This window comes from Erpetoichthys calabaricus, chromosome 9 (genome assembly GCF_900747795.2).
Source record: "Erpetoichthys calabaricus chromosome 9, fErpCal1.3, whole genome shotgun sequence".
NCBI lineage: Eukaryota > Metazoa > Chordata > Cladistia > Polypteriformes > Polypteridae > Erpetoichthys > Erpetoichthys calabaricus.
Genome location: NC_041402.2, coordinates 166,674,672 through 166,696,931, shown reverse-complemented (window position 1 = coordinate 166,696,931; position 22,260 = coordinate 166,674,672). Strand labels below are relative to the sequence as shown.

The window sequence follows — 22,260 nt, the reverse complement described above, 5'->3', positions numbered from 1 at the left end:
TCCATGTTAGGCTATTCAGTGATTTTACATCACGTCAGAGTTTGTGTGATGATACTCTAAAAAGCACCGGTGGCACTAACAAGTTTGATTTCTGACTTGCAACTAATAATATTGGGTTAGTCTTCTGTCCCTTATGACCCAAAATTGGATTAAGGACTCAGAATTTTAAGAAAAGCACACTCCTACTGAGAAAATTATTAGGAACACCTGTACATCTGTTAATCCATGAAATTATCTAATGAGTCAATCACGTGGCAGAAGAACAATGCAGAAACTCATGCAGATACAGGATAAGAGTTTCAGTTAAGGCAAATATCAAACACCAGCATGCGGAAAAATGTCATCTCAGTGACTTCATTCATTGTATGATTGTTGGTGCCTGATGGGCTGGTTTGAATATTTCTGTAACTGCTGATCTCCTGGGATTTTCCCACACAACAGTCTCATGAGTTTACTCAGAATGGTGTGAGAAACAAAGTTCAGCAAGCAGCAGTTCTGCAGATGGAAACATTTTGTTGATGTGAGAGGTCAGCTGAGAATGTCCAGACTGGTTTGATTAGACAGGTCACAGTAACCGATATAACCACTCTGTATGGCTGTGGTGAGTAGAAAAGCATCTCAGAATGCACCACATGTCCATCCTTGAGGCATATGGGGCTACAACAGCAGGAGACCATGTCAGGTTTGACTCCTTTCAGCTAAGAACTGATACCTGAGGGTGCAGTGGGCACAGGGTCACCAAAAATGGACAGCTGTGGACTGGAAAAAGCCAGCCTGGTCTGATGGGTGGAGGCACACAAATGTTAGGGTCAGAATTTGGCACCAGCAGCATGAATTCATGCACCCAAGCTGCATTGTGTCAAGTGTCCAGGCAGGTAGGGGTGGAGTAATAGTGTGGGGGATGTATATTTGACTGTCTTTGGACCCTTTAATACCAATTAATCATCATTTGAAAGCCGCAGCCTATCTGAGTATTGTTGCTGACCATGTGCACCCCTTCATGGCCACAACTGACCCATTTTGTAATGGCTACTTCCATCATGCTCATGTACAATGTCATGAAGTAAAAGTCATCTCAAATTGGGTTCATGAACATGACAATTAGTTCGGTGTTCTTCACTGGACTTCATCTTTGCCAGGCTGAATTCATTACAAAAACATGAATGTGCAGCAGATGAATCTGAAGAAATTGTGTGATGCGATCATGTCAACATGGACCAGGGTCTCAAAGAAATGTTTATAACAAATTGTGGAATTCATACCATGAAGATCTGAGGCTGTATTGAGAGCAAAAAGAGGCCCACCCAGTATTTTTATAGTGGTCCTAAGAATTTGTTCAGTGAATGTACGTAAATAAAAAAAGACATAATAATAGTCTGGTATACTGCTGCTGTACAGCTCAAGGAGACTCAAATGAGTGACACGAGCCATGTCTGGAAAGAAAGCCAGTACACCCTTAAAGCTACTAACTAGAGGCCAAGTCACAGTTTCCAAATAATCAAAACTACAGTTTTTGTTTGTGAAAAGATTCTGGATAACCCTGAGAAAGGTTAACATGAGAACATGCAAACTCACACTTGTGCCACTGTACAGCCATTTCAATGGACAATAAAATATTACATCAAATTTTGAAGTTAAGCTTTAGAACACATACGTCCTCCCAATATGCACAAGTACTTTGAAGGAAAACCCATTTATAAAGTATATCACTTAGAATTGCTAATACAGTCCAAGTTTATACTGGGGAACACAGATCATATTAATTTGGATGCTTTATGTTAATTGACTGTGCTTTTCCTTTCAAAGAGGATATGCATTACTTTCTCCACTTTGAAAAGTGATTCATTTAATTTCAAAAAGTGATTCTGATTTACTGAGAAAATAAAAAGGGGGACAGAATAGACGGAGCGGAAGGTGATCAATTAAGAGATTAAGCATTTTGCAACACGTGGATGCATCTGCATTTTATTCTATTAACAAGGCCATCAGCTCATTTACGGGGGGGGGGGGGGGGGGGGGGTGTTCACCTCCTTCATTCTGGTCCTCAGATCAAAGCATCTGCCTGCTCTTTCTAATTTGAAAAAGGGATGCTAATTTTTCCTCCTTAATGTGCAGTGGTGAGAGACTCCTTCAATTAACTGAATTCTATAGATGGGAAGAAAAAAATAAAAAAAAATGTGCACAGAGTTGGTTTATAAAGGCGGTATTTCTCATTAAATCAAAAGGTCCAGTATTCATTATCTCTTGCATCTGAGGCTAAACAGTAAAACACAGAGCATCAAAGAAGGCCATGATGGGTTAAATAGAGACCATAATCTAATTAAAATATTACATATACGTAAATAGCTCTTTGATAATCATCTGAAGGTACCATTAAAGCAAAAAAAGATGTGCTTGAAATTTGAATTATGAGCGGATTACCACTTGTAAGTACAGGAAACAAGTTTCGGGATTCTACTCAGATTCATCTCAAAGTGTTTAGAAATCCATATTTTTAAACACTGTTGGATATGAGAAAATATTCATAGAGACAGAGGTAAAAAAAAAAAAAAAAAAGACATCATATTAAGTGAAAATTGACCAGAAAAGCAGGTATATGGGCTAAAAAGGCAATAAGCATTAATAAAGTAATTATCCAATTATTAGCTGAAACCAATGACTAGTTTAAGTAAAGAATTTTGTTTTTTGTTATACCAGCGAAAGACCATTTTTTTAGGTTACCTCTTATTTCCACAAAATAAATTGGTAAAAACTTTATTTCAAGCTATTTATAATATACACCTCTACAGGGATTTATATCATACCGCACAGTGTGTGTGTGTAGAAAAGTGTGAATGAAGCACAAGTGTGCTCTACTGGGTTAGGTCCTGCCCGGAAAACAATGCTGTCAGGATGATCACCACCTCACCATGACCCTCAGGTGGAGTAGCGGATGAAAAATATGAACGAATGGAAGAACAAATGATGGGATCTCCTACCATAATATAATAAATACATAAAATCATCCAATTAGATAGATAGATAGATAGATAGATAGATAGATAGATAGATAGATAGATAGATAGATAGATAGATAGATAGATAGATAGATAGATAGATAGATAGATAGATAGATAGATAGATAGATAGATAGATAGATAGATAGATAGATAGATAGATGTCACTACCCACATTAAAGGAACACAGACTCCTAAGAAAAAGAGTCTGCTCTGCCCTTTCCTACATTATTTCTCTGTGTTCCAAGACCATTTCAGCCTGTCATTGATGTGGACCCCCGAGTACTTGTAGGAGCGTACCACCTCCACTTCTACCCTGAATAGTGACCGGGCCTAGAGGCTCTTTGGTGCTGCCAAACTCAATAGGCAGTTCCTTGGTTTTACTTATTTTAAGTGGCAGGTAATTTTCAAAGTTCTCCACCTGACTCCTCTCCTCTGTCTAATCTTACTTGTCAATATACCTCATAAACTCAGAATCATCAGAGAATTTCTGCAGATTACAAGACCTTGTGTCATCCTTATAGTCCAAGGTGTACAGGGTGAAGAGAGAAGAAGACAGGACTGTTCCTTGTGGTTCTTCAGTGTTGCTCACATCCACATCAGACACAGAGACCCTGCTTTTCTGGAGTGAGTAGAGCTTATTCCGTCAGGTTATGCGGTTAAAAAATATTTTAAAAGTATAGTAAAGAGAATTAAATGCATCCACTTGACCCAAATACAGTTATTTTTAAGGCCAGAGTCAAGCACTGTCCCTGAATGAGGTCCCATTTAAGAAAGTCAAGTGTTTAAGAATTAAGTAGATTTGAACAAGAAAAAAGTATCATAAAATCTTTTTATATATTGAAATTAAACAAGTCAGAGATCATTGTAGGTTAACAATGCATGCAATTCCTGAAATTATTTCATAAAATAAGAAAATAATAATTACGTACAATAACTGGCATATTATACAGATTATGATGTCATGGTGAATCACAGCATTGCAATGAATTGCTGGAGGATGAGACTATGAGGAAACTAAGCCATTCCATCCAAATAGTCCAAGGTCAATTCTGTCACATGGTATGTGGGGCTAGAGGGACCAATTTGTTCATTTCTGCAAGTGTAGGACTGACACATTTTAAAATGATAATAAAAAATTATAACTCCCTCCAGTTCAACTTTAGCAGGCACTCAAGCCCAACAGTTAACAATCAGTTAAAATGTATACACTATATACAGCAGAATACTAGAGAAGTTAGACACGGAATTTTACAATCATCATATCACTATGTTTTTGTTTTAATTGTTCAGCTACCATTAGAAATAAAGACAGTTATATTTTAACATTTTACTGAATTTTATAGATCATAAAATATTGCACACATTTTTGGTGGATTATATCAAAAAGAAAAACTTGGCTGCAGTTTAAACAGTAAAAAAGTGGCTGATAGCTTCTTTGCACATAATGGGCTTATAAATTTATCAGATTATTATTATTATTGTTGTTGTTTAGAAGAATAAGAAGAATTTGAATTACATAAAATTAAACATAATGGTTAATGGTCATAGAAAAAACATTTATGTAAAGAATATAACAGCTCTGTAATCAGGCTGTAATAGTGATGTTCTATTTTGAGCACCTGTGCAAATGCATTTGAATTTGTTTATTTTTCCAAATCCATGGAATAATATTTAGACCATTGGACCACTTGTTTGTTTATGCGTATTTATTCATCGCAAAGATTCTGCAACTGTGATGTCCATAAATTATTCTGTGACCACTGAATCGTAATTAATTAAATACAAATAGTCAACCAAATTCCAGAAGAAGATTTAAGTGTCAACGGAAGTGCATCATAATGCTTCCAGAGTGTCATTTTGTGAGTGACAGTATGTTCTTGCTTGGGATTATAAATCCTATCTCAATCCCACCTGAAAATAGGTCAACCCACATTTAAGACTTTGAAACCGGCTACAACTTGCTTTTCTGCTTCATGCCGTCTCTGGAGCATCTCCAAAGTTGCCAGATGGGAAAGGTCCAGGTCTTCTAAGTACTGTACATGATCACTGAAGGCTTCCCTGGTGGGCTTTTCATTTGTACTCCTGGTCTGGACAGGTGGCTTGGGTTTACGGATATTCTTGGCATATTCCAAAGCCTATGGCAAAGAAAGTACATAACAGGAATTCTTAAGTTCCATCCATCTTCATGCCATACCAAGTATACACGTTCACTCACTCATTTATAGTGGCCATGTTGCATGAATTATATTTCAGAAAGTACTATTCCAAAAACCAAAAAATATATGGCAAAAATACCAAGTAAACCCTGGGAGGTTTCCTTTGCCAGAATGAGAAATAAAATAAAGGGAGAAGCAAAACACTCCTTTGTGTTAAATTTCACCCAATTCTACCAGGAACAGAAATAAAGTGGAATAGGATACATGTAAAGGACTACTGGAAGCTTCTCATATGATCTTAGTAAGCATGGGAATCGTTATAAAAGGAGGTGGGAACAAAACACTTAAGGCTGAGAGGAATATAGAAATTTTTAAATAAAAAATAAGATTAGCGAGATCAAGTAAGAGTAGTCAGATATTCAGAAGAAATGCATCGTGGAGATGCTTGGACCTTATTGACAAGTGATGCAATAAAATGTCAAAACATATACAGTCAGGGATACTGCCATCTTTTCCCAGTTGTTATTCAAACTGTATTCACAAAGGAGCCAAAGGGAATCCTACAGTCTTTTTGAACGATGCTGTTCAACAATAAATTTAAATGGTTTCATGTGTAAAATTTAACATTAGGCATCAATTGAAACATAGACAACAGCAAGACATGTGACTGATAGTTTAAACATTTGTAAAATAAAAATAAAAAATGTAAAAAATTAGCAAAATTGTTATTTTTTTTTTACTCCATTGAACAATCTATTTGAAGTTTCCCCAGAAAAGTTTAGATTTTTGTAAATTAAGATGACAAGCTTTATAAGAAAACTAACAGAATAAGCTGCATTTTCATAAAACCCTACTATTGGCAAAACAGGAAAAACAGAAGGGATTGAAGGATGAATATTATAATTTTATAACTACAATTTATATTAGTTATATTAGTGTTGGGGAATATTACTTTTAAAAGTAATAGTTACATTACTCATTTCCTACAAAAAAGTAACTAAATATTTTACGTAAGTACTCATCATAAAATGTAAGGCGCTACACACAGTGCATTACTTTTGCATTGTTTTCTTCTTTTGTATGAAAAACTTTACATTTTATTGGCTAGCATTTAATATTAAATCTTAAACCCATATATGAACCTTCGTGAAAATAAACAGAAACACATCTAAATTTAATAACACACAAGTTTTGTGTTTTATAAAGCTTCATAAATACATTTAGTCCTTCATATGCTGTGAAATAAATAACATCCATCCCCAAAGTGAGACCCTAAAGATTCTTAGTATGAACACTGTTTCAATGTATTCATAAAACCTGGATTAAAAATAAAAATGACGTCACATGGTTGCACGCAGAACACTCTTTTCTGTTTGGCTGTGCGACTAAGCCCTGAAAAGGACCTATGTACAGGTCCGCCATGTTTAATCCTTGACTTACACTCAGTGCTGCTGCAGTGACCACTGGCTCCCCGTGACCCACAACTGGGCTGATTAAATTTACCCCTCAGCACATGCAGGACTGAATATATACTTAAAACTTTTGTTCAGTTCTTTTCAATCGATTGCACTTTACACAGGTGCTGAACCTCTTCCTCACTAGCTGTTAGCAGAAGGCCAGAGAACACAAGTGTGTGATGTTAGAAAATAAATGCAATACTTCTGTGAAATAATAAGGTAATTTTGTTTTTGGAGTGTTGGGAATAAGCTTTGATAGTAACACAATAAGGCATATCTATTTTTTTTAAGCAACACAGGTATTTTTACTTCAATAAAATAAGTATTGCATTATGTTACTCATTATTTAAAAATGTAATCTGACTACGTAATGCATGTCTTTTAGCACATTATCCCCAAGGATTGTTAAAGATACACTTTGTAATTGTCTCAATAAATATTAGCAGTACTGATACATCTGAATATTTTGAATTGAGATGGGCAAAGACAGCAGTTTGTACTAAGGCATCATTCATCCAGCTCCCTAAATTTGAACCTTGTACCCAGTTATTGTCCACGTAGAGTACACAGGTTCTTCCAATGCCTGCGTGGGTCTTCCTCTGGGTACTTCTTGGGTTTTGTTTCTACAACCCTCCAAAGACATTTTAACTGCCCAATTTATGATTGCTGTACGAGTGGGAGGGTGAGTGTGCTTTTAAATGAACCCTGTGTAGAACTGTCTCAGCGTTTGCTTGTTTTAACTGTTGCTGAGCAGAAATGCTAAAACCTTCATAAACTAGTTAGAGTCTATTAAAGTTCAAAGAATCTCAATGTTTTAACAGTAGCAGGGTTTCACTTTTAATTTCATTTGAGTTGCAGAGTCAATGGCATAGTTAAAGTCTGTTTATACAGTATATTCCACCTCTTAATAAAATATTAAAAACATACATCAAAAAATCATGCCTTGTGTTTGGGGATGATATGCAGCATAAGATGAAAGACATTATATAACCTGACTGGCACAGTCATGGAGTGGTTACCGCTGTTGCCTGACAGATTCATAGTCCTGAGTTCTAATTTCAATCTGGTGCCTGTATGTGTGGAGTTTACACATTCTTCCTTGTGTTCATGTGCACTTCTACCAGGTAATTCGCTTTTCTCCCACATAATAATTTGGCACATTTTAACTGGGTCTCAAAGGATATGTGTGGATGAGGATGTCAATGGACCTCCCAGAATTCATTGTTGCCTTACATTCACGGTCCTCAGGATGGACTCCAGTACCAAGTGACTCCACAGAGGAATACGCGAGTTAAGAAAATTAGTTAATGAAACAAATTTTTTTTCTTCTTCTTCAGACAAAGCATCTCTACAAGAAATATATTATTTTTTCAAAACACATTTTTAGGACAGTCAGCTTAAGAATGGAGAACAAAAAACACTGGGAGCCAGAGACTCGAGTTTTAGCACCCTACTCTTTGTTCAGAAAGTACTTTACCTTGTCTCGAACAGTATTTTTTTTCTCTTGCTTGTTCTCAGTATTTGCTGCGGGAGCCATAGAGCTTCTCTTCATTTTTTGGTTTTGCTCTCTAATCTGCTTGGAATACTCTTTCTGTTGTTTCATTTTCTCTGCCTGTAAATGGAGCAGATTTCATAGTAGATATTACAAAAGGGATTTTAATTAACATTACCCTTTAAGGCTTTCTATTTATTTTCTCTAAAGGCTCTTATTTATGTATTTGTTCAATTATTTCATAAGGAGTTAAACCCTTGAGATCCAGCATTGGTGGAATGACAATGTCCATTAGGTAGGCACTCTTTTTCTTTTCAGAAGGCGTGAAGTGCACAAATAGAAGGTTAATAAAAAATGAGACCTACTTTATTTTAGGCTATCACTCTCATACTGTATTTATTACTGGCAACATCTATTATTGTATTTAAGGTGCAAGACATGAAAGGACAACACTGCACAATGATAAATAATACACAAACATAAACACACACACACACATGCACATAAGAAGGGAAATTGGTTATTTCCTAAACAGACAACATTTGTACCATCAATATTTTTTTTATAAAAAGGAAAGGAATATAGAAAAAAATAGAAAATGTTAAACATACTAGCATATTAGTAAAAGACTGCCTATTTTTAAAACAATTATAGTCTAACCTCTAACTTAATGGACTTAATTTAGTGGTAAAACATCTGCAAAAATTCTGCATGCTTTGTCCAGATTAAGGATTAGTTCACAAATACAGTTTAATGTTAAGGACTGTGTGTGCTTTGGTAAAATCTTGCGCTTTGATAGTATATGAGTGCCACTTTGAGGGGTCAACCAGGCAGGTAAGTAAAAGAGTCTTTATGTTCCAAAGCCAGTTTCAGAATCTGTAAGGGACTTGATGATTTCACAAGCAAGTGTTCTGCATTTGGTAATCTATTTAACATAAATGGTGCTTGGTTCACTTTGCCAGTATGTGACAATTAGGGCAGATGCGTTAAACAATGTCACCTGAAGCAAAGCACACTTATTTCTCCAATACATCCTCCAACACATACAATACAGCCCCACACCCTATACATCTTTACTAGTCATGAAATGATACATTTAACCCACATACAATACATATTGTGAAGCAGGGTTTGCAATACAATACTCCCACAATACAATATATATATCTTAGAACAACAGACAAAATAATAAATAATATATATTATTTCAGGAAACAGTGAAAAAGATTAGGTTTAAAGAAATGTCAACATTGTATATTTTATTAAGAAAAATTAAAATGTACATGTTCTTCATTGTTAATGTTTGACTTCCCTCCAAAAATATCTTATATTGAGTTTTATGATTGACGAATCAAATGCAAAATGAAGACGCTTGGCTGTTTCACTCATTGTATGTACAGTACTTCTCTAAATACCTGAGTGATTTCAAACTCTGTCCTACAAGATAAAAGGAAGCTATCCTTTTTACTAAAAACACACATTGCAATATTAAGCAATATTTAGCAGCACTGTACATGTGACTGATACCTAAATAACATTTCAGAAATGAACAATTTAACAATATGAAATTATAAACATAGATGGAATATAGTATCTAAAAATCAGGAAAATGAATAGCAATATAATGAATTGTGTAGCTTGAAAATGCACAGGTGCCATTTCAATTCTAGGAAGCTCGCTGTGTGGAGATGCTGTGTGAAATGCATTATGCAAAACTTGGAACCTTTTAAAATAAAAATATTTCTTGGAATTTTGAAAGACAGTACAGTATATAAATACAGCACTGGATGTGGATATAATTCATACTTAACTTATTTCTCTACTTATGCTGTTTTCCATTTATCTCGGAAATCAGATGTCAGAGGTGGGAATGACGTCACTCTTGAATTAACCGTGTTCCAGTTGTCACACACGTGCGCAAAGGAGGCAGCTAAAGGGCTTGAGTGACGGCAGTTCTGAGGCATGCTGGGAGCTGGCAGAGTGCACTGACTCTTTTTCTCTCTTTCCTGTAGACCATTCCAGGGAGATTCCATCTGGCTCTCTTGACGTCACTTCCGGGACCGAGCCAATGGAAGGAGACCTTACCGGCTCCGGCCCCTCTGACGTCACGTCCGGGCTCGAACCAATGGCTAAAGAACATGGGCCTGATCCTTATGACCTCACTTCCTGTCTTCCCCTTTAAAACCCTGCCCTTTTTCCTCATTCCTCAGTCTTGTTTTGGACTCCGTTGTATGCACATCAGTGCCGTTTATTTGTTAAAAAATGACTTTGCAGCCAGGATACCATATTATACGGGTGGCTGCCCCAAACTTTCATCTGAGTATGTCTCGTTTTTGTGACATTGGCGTAGTCGGCAGGATCAAGAAGTCCTGGAAGAGAAGGGAACAGGACCTGCAACACATCCAGGTGCGAGCGTACCAGGGCCGAGTTTCCAGGCGGGGAGGGTGTCCCGTGTTTTGGAGTGGCCCGGTACAGGCTCTGCTCCCGGCATGCTCCACTAGGCAACCTAGACAGGCCAGGGAGTGTTTGGGAGGGGCTCACAGAATTGGGCTGCTTCGGAAGGGGGAGGCAAAGAGGGCTATTTATGCTCTCTCGGAGGAGAGTGCCCACCTCCCTGTGAAGCCAGAGCCCTGATTCCCACCTAGGGGTGCCCCAGACTGGCAGGTGAGTAACCAGAAAAACCGGAGGTTTGACCCAGAGCGGCCGACCTCTCAACAAGCCTGGTCCCTATGGGCAAAGGTAGGGCAGTGGCTACGGCCACACGAACTCAAGCCCTTCCAAGTATTAGAGCAGGTGGCTTGCTATCTGCTTCTGGACACACTACCCCAGGGCTTCACCCAGCTGGTCTGGGGTAGACAATTAAAAAACATGGCAGAGCTCATAGAGCTTGTAGAAAAACAAAGGAGGGCCTCCCAATCTGGGGGAGCTGAACCGTCCCTTGGCCGAACTCAACCGGAGTACGTCCCAAAACTTAGCCCCAGTACAACCCAGAGCTTGTGCCGACGTCCCAGAGGCCGTGGGAGCATAAACCGTTTGGGAATGTGGTGTGCTCTGACAAACCCCTTGGCGGTCCCACATACAGGTGTGGTGATCGTTAACGGGTATAAAACGTCTGTTCTGTTCGATACCGGCAGCAACATTTCCATTGTTGCCCACCGATTTGTACTACCGCAACAGTGGTTGAAATTTAAGACCGGTATAACCTGTGTCCACGGGGAAACTCGCTGGTACAGGACCGCCGTTTGTGTCATCAGTTACGGAGGATCAGTTCAGAAATTAACCGTGGCGATCCTTCCTGATCCTCCACACCCGGTGATACTAGGGCGGGACTGGTCTAACATAAAAAGCGGTGAGTCACATACCACTCCTGGGGATAACTTGGGCCTAGTTATGGACGGGGATGAGCCGTCTCAAGCTGTCTCCACGCCGTGTACTCAGCCGGAAGAGAGAGATGAAGCAGCTGCTCTGAGTGACATGGCAACTCCCGGACTGTCGCGTGCCGACACGTCATCTACCAGCGCCGTGGCGGAGCGGGAGGAAACCATGCCCCTTGAGGTCGGCGCAGACCCTCTCTCCCTTTTACGGTTTCAATTTAGAGAGACGCCGGCTTCCTTTAAAAGGGAGCAGTGGAGTGATGATTCCCTGAAATTTGCAAAAAATGCAGTGGTTCTAGTCAACGGCCAGCGCACAAACCAATCAGTGCCACAGGGTCCTCACTTTGTGTTAGACAACGATCTTCTCTATCGCGTAGCAATGCATGACGGGCAGGAGAGAAGGCTGCTGCTAATCCCGCGGACCTTCCGGTGGCAGGTCTGTGAGTTAGCACACGCCCACCTCCTAGGTGGCCACTTGGGCACCGAAAAAACCCTGGAGCGGATCAAGCTCTGTTTCTACTGGCCGGGAATCAATGAGGAGGTTCGTCGCTTTTGTGCTTCCTGCCCGGAGTGTCAACTGCCACAAAATCCAAGAAAGGACCATGCTCCTCTCGTTCCTGTTCCCCTGATTGATATTCCCTTCCATCGAATTGGGGTTGATATAGTCGGACCTCTAGAGCCCTCAGCCCGAGGACACAAGTACATCCTAGTCCTTGTGGATTATACTACAAAATACCCCGAAGCTGTTCCGTTGCGCTCAGCCACTTCTAAAGCCATCGCACGGGAATTACTAGGGGTCTTTGAGCGCGTGGGTATCCCCAAGGAAGTCTTGACGGACCAGGGGACACCTTTCACCTCGGAGACGTTCAAGGAGACTGCCAGATTACTGAAAATAAAGCATTTAAAGAATGCGGTGTATCATCCTCAAACCGACGGTTTAGTGGAGAGGTTCAATCAGACTCTCAAACAAATGCTGCATAAAGTGGTCAGCGAGGATGGAAGGAACTGGGATCAGCTCCTCCCCCTCGTCCTTTTTGCCTATTGGGAAGTCCCACAAGCCTCCATGGGGTTCTCCCCTTTTAAATTACTGTATGGGCGACAACCCCGGGGCATATTAGATATTCTAAAGGAAGGATGGGAAGAAGAGGCTCTTCCCTCTACAAACATATTAGAGTATATCGCGCAATTACGCGATAGATTTGGAAAGATTCGGCCCCTCCTTAAAAGTCACATGGAAGAGGCCCAAGCAGCACAGGTCCGTTATTACAACCGCGGCACATCTCTCCGGGAGTTCCACCCGGGAGATCAGGTCATGGTCCTAGTGCCTACCTCACACTCTAAGTTGCTTGCCCATTGGCAAGTCCCCTACGAAGTTAAGGAGAGGAAGGGACTCGTCGACTATTTGGTGAGTCAACCCAATCGTCGGCCGAAGGAGCGGGTTTATCATGTGAACCTGCTGAAACCGTGGAAGGACAGGGATCCCGATCTCTCCTCCGGCCAGCCCCGCTCACTCTTCGCTCACACCCACAGCCTTAACTTCTGTGCGGACTTAAGTCCCAGACAACGGCAGGAGCTGGAAACAGTTATCCGGGCCGTTCGGGAGGTAGTCAGACTGCTGTCACTGTCCTGCTCCACTGACAGACTGAGGAGATCGTTCCTCCCCCAAACTATGCGACTCTTTAATTCCACCAGGGGGGGTAAACGTTAACATTTAACATTATACAAAGTTATTGTCTGTTTTTTTTCACCTGTATTATTATCATTCTTTAATTTAATATTATTTATTGTATCAGTATGCTGCTGCTGAAGAATGTGAATTTCCCATTGGGATTAATAAAGTATCTATCTATCTATCTATCTATCTATCTATCTATCTATCTATCTATCTATCTATCTATCTAGTCAGTGAGAACCCAAGAAGGACCTTTCTGGTTGAGCACAACATTGTGACAGAGCCCGGGGTTATTGTCCGAGAACGCCCGTATCGTCTTCCTGAGGCAAAAAGGGCTGAAGTGGAGCTTGCGATCAAGCGCATGCTGGAACTAGGTGTGATTGAGGAAAGTTATAGTCCCTGGTCCAGTCCCATTGTGTTGGTCGGTAAGCCTGACGGGAGTTGGAGGTTTTGCAATGACTTCCATTGGCTTAATCAAGTCTCCCAATTTGATGCCTATCCAATGCCACGAGTGGACGACCTCCTCAAGAGGCTTGGACAGGCTCGATATTTGACCACACTGGACATAACAAAAGGGTACTGGCAGGTTCCTTTAACGGACTCCGCGAAGGAAAAAAACGCATTTAGTACCCCTAGCGGACACTGGCAGTATCGTGTCCTTCCATTTGGGTTACACTGGGCTCCAGCAACCTTCCAGCGTATGGTGGACAAAGTGCTCCGGCCTCATAACTCATACAGTGCTGCCTACCTGGATGAGGTGGTCATCTATTCCAGCACATGGAGGGAACACCTACAGCATGTCCGAGCGGTATTGCGGACAATTGGTGAGGCCGGGCTCTGGATTAATCCCAAGAAATGCTTCTTTGGATTAAGCGAGGCCAAATATTTAGGCTACCTGGTGGGTCGGGGTACCGTAAGGCCACAGTGCTCCAAAGTAGATGCCATTTTGAAATAGCCCCGTCCGCGAACCAAGAGGCAGGTCCAAGCCTTTCTCAGGTTAGCGGGGTACTACCGCCGGTTTGTACCCCGGTTCTCGGAGAGAGCGGTGCCCTTGACTGATTTAACAAAGAAGAGGGCCCCGAACATTGTGGTATGGACTGAGAAGACAGGCGCTGCATTTGGTGACTTAAAGCAGGCCTTTACGTCCGCACCTATTTTGATGGCACCTAACTTTTCTTTGCCTTTCATCCTCCAGACGGACGCTTCGGACACAGGCCTGGGGGCCGTGCTGAGCCAAAGCGTCGATGGTGTGGAGCACCCCATCATGTTCCTGAGTCGGAAACTGTTGGACCAGGAGACCAGGTATGCAGCGGTTGAACGTGTGGCTTTGGCAATTAAATGGGCGATTACTCAGCTTAGGTACTACCTGTTGGGCCGAGAATTCACCCTTGTCACGGACCATGCACCCCTACAGTGGATGGCCCTGCACAAGGAGTCGAATCCGCGGGTCACCCGGTGGTTTCTTGACCTACAGCCGTATAAGTTTTCGCTCGTTCATCGTCGAGGCACTCTCCATGCCAACGCTGATGCTCTTTCTCGGGTTCACGACCTCTCGGTTAGGGTCGCCCGACCCGACGGGTCTGGGCTAAGGGGGGGGGGCCTTGTCACACACGTGCGCATGGGAGGCAGCTAAAGGGCTTGAGTGACGGCAGTTCTGAGGCATGCCGGGAGCTGGCAGAGTGCGCTGACTCTTTTTCTCTCTTTCCTGTAGACCATTCCCGGGAGATTCCATCTGGCTCTCTTGACGTCACTTCCGGGACCAAGCCAATGGAAGGAGACCTTACCGGCTCCGGCCCCTCTGACGTCACGTCCGGGCTCGAACCAATGGCTAAAGAACATGGGCCTGATCCTTATGACCTCACTTCCTGTCAGTCTTGTTTTGGACTCCGTTGTATGCACATCAGTGCTGTTTATTTGTTAAAAAACCACTTTGCAGCCAGGATACCATATTATACGGGTGGCTGCCCCAAACCTTCATCTGAGTATGTCTCGTTTTTGTGACACAGTAAAATATTCAGAAAACCATTATGGACGCATTCAGAAAACCATTTGTTTTGCTTGCTCCAATGGATAACAACATATTACATGTTGTTTTTCATATTCAAACAACATATTTACATGTCCACAGATAGAAGATGGACAGTATTGTGTGCGCGACTGATTTTAATGAGACACAAATACACAGAAGTGCATTTAAATAGTACTATACTACAGATTTCATTAAAGTTCACAGTGTACGTCACCATTTTGGATTGATGTCATGATCTAAAGTCGGACAAACTCAGATTTGACAGACTAGTCCCAAGTTTATGAGTTGGAAATCCGACTCAAAAGGGTACTCCAGCTGAAAATTCTGAATTCCCATTTCAAATGTGGAATGCAGCTTCCATGAAGATGAAATTGACTGAGAGATTTTGAGGAATATTATGTTGGACCTTAACTTACCCTTTTTAATGCTATTAACAAACGTCATATGGAAACAAAAAAATAATTAATTTTTTTTTTTTTTTTTTTATACAATTATTTATGTACCTCACCTTCTCATCAGATATCATGCAATTTGGGCCAAGACCACCCAGCTTCACTTCTTGTTGCAAGTTTGCATAGTCTGCCAAAGTATAAGGCTACAGGAGATGAAAAAAGGATTTCAGTAGAATCAACATGAGTCTAATACATTGTTTAATAGCAACAGTTTTCTCAAAGTGGTTTAACATCTAAAACTCATACATTACTTTTTAAAGTAATATTGCTATTCAGAAACACTGGTCTTGTTTTGTTTAAAAGAGAAAAAATTATATATATATATTCTAAAACAGATGCATTCAGAGCCTTACAAAGCTAGTGTATTAAACAGGTAGGAAAATTGATGGTTGAGTATATAATATCTTTGATGTCTTTAATGACTCTTTTTGGGTTGATTTTTTCATCTGTATGTTCATCTTGGACAAAACCAGGCACAAAACACAAATTAGCCAAAAAGATAGCAAATGCTTGAGCTGCAGGGGTGATTAGTGCAAAGGCTGCTCAACATGTTGCTGGAATAATCTCTAGAGCTGGTAAGCTGAGCACTGAGTCAGCAATACTATAGTGCACATCACAAAACAAAGCGGTCAATTATTTGAAATCAGACTGGCTCCAGGAGGGGTTTAAACAGACATCTAAATCTTCCTTTGGTCATGGTTATTGCGCTGTTCTTTTTATTTCACTTCACTGCTACTTTTACTTGTTTTGCTATTTACATGCTGATTTGCTCCAATATTCTAAACTTATTCATCTGCTCATTTGCATTAATTTTAACAATCTATAAACCAATAATCTGTTACATAATGTAATATAAAAACATTTCTTAAATTTAAATGAAAATAAATAAATTGACAACATTTATACTATTGTTTCTGTCAGTCTAAACTATTAGATCAAATACTATATTGGTATGTGAGGGAAGATAAAGTTAATCAAAATTAATAAAATCCTCAGCCACCAATAACATATTGTGTTAAAATGCATCAAACTCTTCCTTTAAAGCATTGCACTAAATAGACTGTACATCACTAAAATGTATATTCTACTCTGTGTTTTACAGCACATTGACTGTCTGAAGCAATATCTTCATTGTATTCAAGCCATACATGAAACCCTTTGTCTGGAAAGATGGCAGGTGTGATGATTTTACAAGTTCCATTTAATTGCAGAGAAAAAACAACCTTGTTAGCCCTGATCTGGTTCGTCACAAAGCATGAAGAGGCAGATTACATGCACATTTGCATCTCTGTAGCCTGCTGGTTTCCAAGAAAAGGATTTTTGCTAATCACATTACTATTAATTCTGTTGAGATTAGCTGCAGTGGGTATGTTTAAAAACGGTACCTTAAAACTAAGATTTGATTTACTGTTTCAGATGGGATGCTTCTAATGCACATGACTGTTCAGTAATAAAAGTTATAATTTTTCTTAACAGCAAATTATATATCCTGAGTGCTTGCCTCAGCTTATTGATAATGTGCATCATCATTTAATACAGACTGCAACCCATGGATTGCAAAACAGAAAATGTTCTCACTTCATGAAAAATGTTGCCTATTAGTTAAAAGATTTTATAAATAATTAAGTTACACTATGATTAACGGTGCTGTTTCAAGGATCCAAAGCCCTGGGTTCAAATACCAGTCTGGCTACCAGCCTGGCTCTTTCTATGTTTATTTGAGTTTTCTGTAGATATTTCAATTCTTTTTTATATCTCAAGGATATGCATGTTAGGTATCAGCTTGAACTGCCCCTACGACAGCATCAACATTCCTCCATTCCTTTTTATCCTAAGTCAGCTAAAGTGAAGGTGTTCCAGTAGTTAATTCTGATGAAATTTATAAATGTTTTAGATGGCGAAACTCAAACCCAAAAAGATATTTCTGCTTATGGTGCAGTTCCTCTTTAGTAAGTAAGCCGCTTTGCTTTTGAACTTACTGTAATTGTTTCCATGTAACGTCTAGGCCAGTCACAAATTATTACTTAATATTGCATGCAGCAATTCCCAACAATTAAAGAATACATCAAAAATTGCTGTATAAAGATAATTCCCTTGAAATTGTCTTACAAATTAAAAAGACATTTTCAACAGATATTGACAGAAAAAAAAGGTAAATGATTTTCAATAAGCACATGCTATCAAATACAAACCTTATAAGTTACTTTATGTCTCAACTGCTTCTGTTTTTCCATTTGTGCAAGGTAGCCCTCTGAGCTGCTTCTCTGTAGATTGGAAACTGAACGCTCACTTGTCCGCTCATTAAGGTTGGAATCGCTACCACTTGTGTGAGCAATGGGGGGCAGCACAGTGTACATTTTCACCTTTTGCTCGGGATGGCCGCTGGGTTGCCACTGGTTTTGCTGGGACAGTTTTCCAAACTGCTGGTTGCTGGACTGCATGTGAGACAGTGGGGAGAATCTGAAACAAACATTGATACAATATAAAGAATATTAAGTGTTTTATAACTATAATGAATAAATAAGTTAAACCTTAATCTAATTTTAAACTGATTACTTGTTGTTTATATATACACAAAGTCCTGATAAATGTTTTATTGTTCCATCCTTGGTGAAAGAAACATGTACTATATATTAAAATTATAATGTAAAGGTTTACATGTACATTATAGAGTTTATAGTTACTGCATTTAATCACTTATTTCCCTTTTACTTATATTTATGGTTTAAAAAGTATGAAGTCACCTTGCAGATGGTGTAATGCCTAGCAATACAGACTTCTGAGTTGGGCTTTCACATTCTCCCTGTGTTTTGCACGGGTTAATTGTCAAGTTTAGGCAATTCTGGGTGGGGTAGTATGGTTGTATGCTTGAATCCCATCTCTGCTCAGTACCTGCCTTTTGCACTAAATATAGCAAAATGGATGTTGTTGTTTATTTTTATTATGAATGATTTTTTTTCTACATGTATGCATTTTTGTCATTTTAAAATTATCTTTAAGAAATTCAATTATAAATCATAAATCCAGTGATTCATATTTACAAGGGATGTTCAAAATGTTTCCACAATTTTTTTTTAACTCTATTTATTAATATTTCAAAAACAAATTACATTTGTGATGCAATTTTCCCTGTGTCGTACCAACTTTTTAAAGCTCAATTACTACTCCTCCTGCCTTCACCATTTCCAACGAAAATATAAAAGTGTGGAAATTTTTTGAATGTCCCTCGTATAATTGTGTAATCCAAATATGGGGTCACAGAGGGTGCAAAAGATGCTAAGAGCACTGGGCATAAGAAAAAGGCAAACAACTCTGTGTGGGGCACCAGAATATCATTGGGTTCTACCACACATGCACCAGGTTAGAATAACAAAATCAATGAAATCATATACCCAACCACATCTTTGGATAATGGCAGACAGAGCAGTGTACCATAAATAAACAGTAAGTTATATTTATTTTTCTTACTTTTAACTTGTTATCTATTTTTGCTTTATTATTCATTTTATTACTTTACAGTTTTTTTTTAAATAAATCTAAGAGCTACTGATCTTTTAAAAAATTCTGGCACAGGTTATTCATTCATTATACCTAGATAAGATCACATTGATTATATATCTAGTTTCTATGAACAGGTGAAGGTTGAAGTGAGGAAACTTGCGCCATCTTCTGGTAGTCAAACAAGAATAAAGAGCTAGAAATGTGGAAGCTACTTTGCCAAGGGTCCTTACATTTTAAGACAATACTAGTCATTAACAAGCATATAATAAAGCACAGTAAAAAAAAAAAAAAAAAAAATATTATATATATATATATATATATATATATATATATATATATATATATATATAAATATATACAGCATATATTTCATGTGATTGTATACTGCATGTGTGAAGAATTTTAATATATAATGTCAAAATGATCATACACATTATACATATACACATAATTATTTACAAACTGTGCATATTGTCACGCTTATGCATCTGAAGATCACCCTCAGTACTCCTCTAAAGTATGTGGTACCACCTCAGGATGAGAGGGTGCTAATCATGTCTTCTCCACAGCACTGAGAAGATGCCCAGTGAGAGTACCAGACTCCTCCCCTTCCACCTATAAATCACAGTGTCAATGGAAGGAGGGTTACTTTGTGAGCAGAGCACACCTCAGGTTGGAGCTCCTGCATAATAGAAGTTTCATAAGGAATTTTGACCTTAAAGCTCATATTTGGCTATCCTCACTTCTTTTGCCTTAAATTTCACTGACTCCTGCTCCTTACAGAATGTATACTTTGTTTAAGTTTTTGTTTGAAGGTTGGTGCCCCAAGATTTATTGAGCGGACTTGTGTTTCCTCACTCGACCACAATATATATACAATATGTGCGTGTGTGTGCGTGTGTGTGTGTGTGTGTGTGTGTGTGTGTGTGTTATATATAACTTGTAATTTAACAGCAGTTTATTCAGAATTCAATCACATTTATAAGATATATCAGACTAGACATTATATACTGTTTTAAGAATTTACTCTATATGCTTTATATCAAGTCAACTACATATTTATAATTCATACCATAATAATCTGTATATCAGGAAAAACTGACTCCATATCTATTGGCTTTGACTTTGTGCCTAGAATTCAATTGTATTGGATAAGACAATTGCCCCTGTATATTGCAAAATGGATTACATTTTCGGTTGTAATTCCATTATATGCAATTTTATATAAAGAGTTCTAAGTCATCAGCCAGAATATATACTACTACTACTACTACTACTACTAATAATAATAATAATAATGTACCAAATCTAATTAAATTCTCCCAGTAAGTACTACTGCTAAATGATTTTGCAAATCACTCCATATTTCAATCTTAATATTTCTTAACTACTTTTAATGCCTACAGAGTAAATAGCAAAAAATAATGAACATTTCTCTTTAAAGGCAGAAAGAACAAGGTTGCCTCTTGTACTAAATGAGAAAAAACTACACATTTAACACAGCACTGCTTTCCTTGCCTCAGAATAGTACTACAGAGCTTCAACAGGACAGTGGGAACAGAGAGTAAGCCAGAGGAATAAAGGTAATCTACAGGTCCTCTTTCAGGTTGTTATAATAAGCTATTTTGTGGTTCACTTAATAATGTAATCTTTAATGGTAAGTCTACATATGCTAGTCAGACAAGAGAGAAAATTTCATTTTTATATTCATAAATATTAAAGAGAATACAGTGCATTATGCAAGTGTAGTTTAACCTTTCTAATGCAGACATAGAGAATATTGGATCACACCATCTTTCAAGATTCTCTGTGCATTTGAGTTCAATGAATAATATCCTTAACTAAAATGCTAAATAAAATGATTTGATAAATTCATCAGGGTTCAACAGTGGGTCAGGTCTTTTTTTAAGAATCTGAGCAGAACTGTGGCTTGAAGCTCATGCCATAGTTAATGACTGAGAATGGACTAGAATGTTGGACTATTTCCTACATATCACAATTAATTCAGACAACAGCTTAAAGCACTAATCAGCATGCTATAATATTTTAATTTGGGTAGAACTTTATGACTAAGAAGACTGTAAAGACAAGGGTTCTCAAACCTATTCTTTAACGCTTTAATGTTTCTGAACATATTTTTTACTTGGAAATCAAACATTATGCTCTGAGACTTAAATATAGTCCAGTTTCTTCAAACATGGATAAAGGTTCCTATGAAAAAATAATGTAACACTTAACTGTTTTAGAGATATGGTTGTATTAAACAGGCCTTGATTTTGGTCACATATTTATCTAATTTGAATATGTAGTAGAAGTAGTAAAGTGTTTGGGATAATTCTCTTCTCTTATATAAGACATCTATGCTAGATGATGACTGAAAACTAATGTATCGAACTGATATTAATTAGAATCTCATACAGCATGGGTGCCACTTCATATGTTCTGATGTGCCTGTCAAGCTTCTGCATCTCTCAGGGTAGACCTTGGTTGTATTACATTTTGTTCTCAGCATTATTAAGAGATTCATTCTACCAGTGCCCCAGTACTTGCATGTGGAACGATTTACTTGTCAAATTATGCTTAACGTTATTAGCTTGTACTTGATATAAAACACTAAAAGCTAATCATATATAAAGTGTTTATGTTACTGAAATGGCACCATTGCATTTTTTAACCCTACACCACTAAGATGTTTAATTTCATAGTAATGATGCACCTCTTCTTTTGACTGTAGACCATATTCTTATTGTTTTGTGCCAGTGAGGTTGTGGTTGAGGGTTCCTCTTGAAAGTGGATATGTCACAGCTCAGTATGTGATCTAATATATGTATGTCCTGGAATTTATTTGCCCCAGGGTTGGAACCTTCCCCTTGATGGGCTTGATCTGGTCCATAGGCCATATGTTGAATACATTTCTTGTATATTCTCACAAACTTGAAGGTGCTACAGTGAAAATTACTTGCATGTACAGTATGTTTAGTGATCAAATTGTTTATTGATTATTCCTAATAGTTATTATTACTATTATTATTATATTTGAATATATGTGTTTGCTTCACTGTCTTCTTGTAGAGTGCGCTACACTCTCACCACGTGTTTGACTTTAGCATCAGTGAAACAAGCAGTAA

At 38.6% G+C, this 22,260-nt stretch overlaps 1 protein-coding gene across 1 annotated transcript in view; it reads right to left on the bottom strand.

Annotated features, from left to right (window-relative positions):
* Nucleotides 1-3,259: 3,259 nt before the first annotated feature.
* jhy (junctional cadherin complex regulator) overlaps nt 3,260-22,260 on the bottom strand; it is an 86,434-nt gene continuing 67,433 nt past the window's right edge. Inside the window, exons 5-8 of the mRNA XM_028810395.2 lie at nt 17,824-18,091; nt 15,688-15,774; nt 8,090-8,224; nt 3,260-5,134 (exon numbers count right to left, since the gene is read on the bottom strand). Of these exons, the coding sequence (XP_028666228.1) occupies nt 4,922-5,134; nt 8,090-8,224; nt 15,688-15,774; nt 17,824-18,091 (703 nt within the window). The 3' untranslated portion in view covers nt 3,260-4,921. The remainder of the gene's footprint in view (nt 5,135-8,089; nt 8,225-15,687; nt 15,775-17,823; nt 18,092-22,260) is intronic.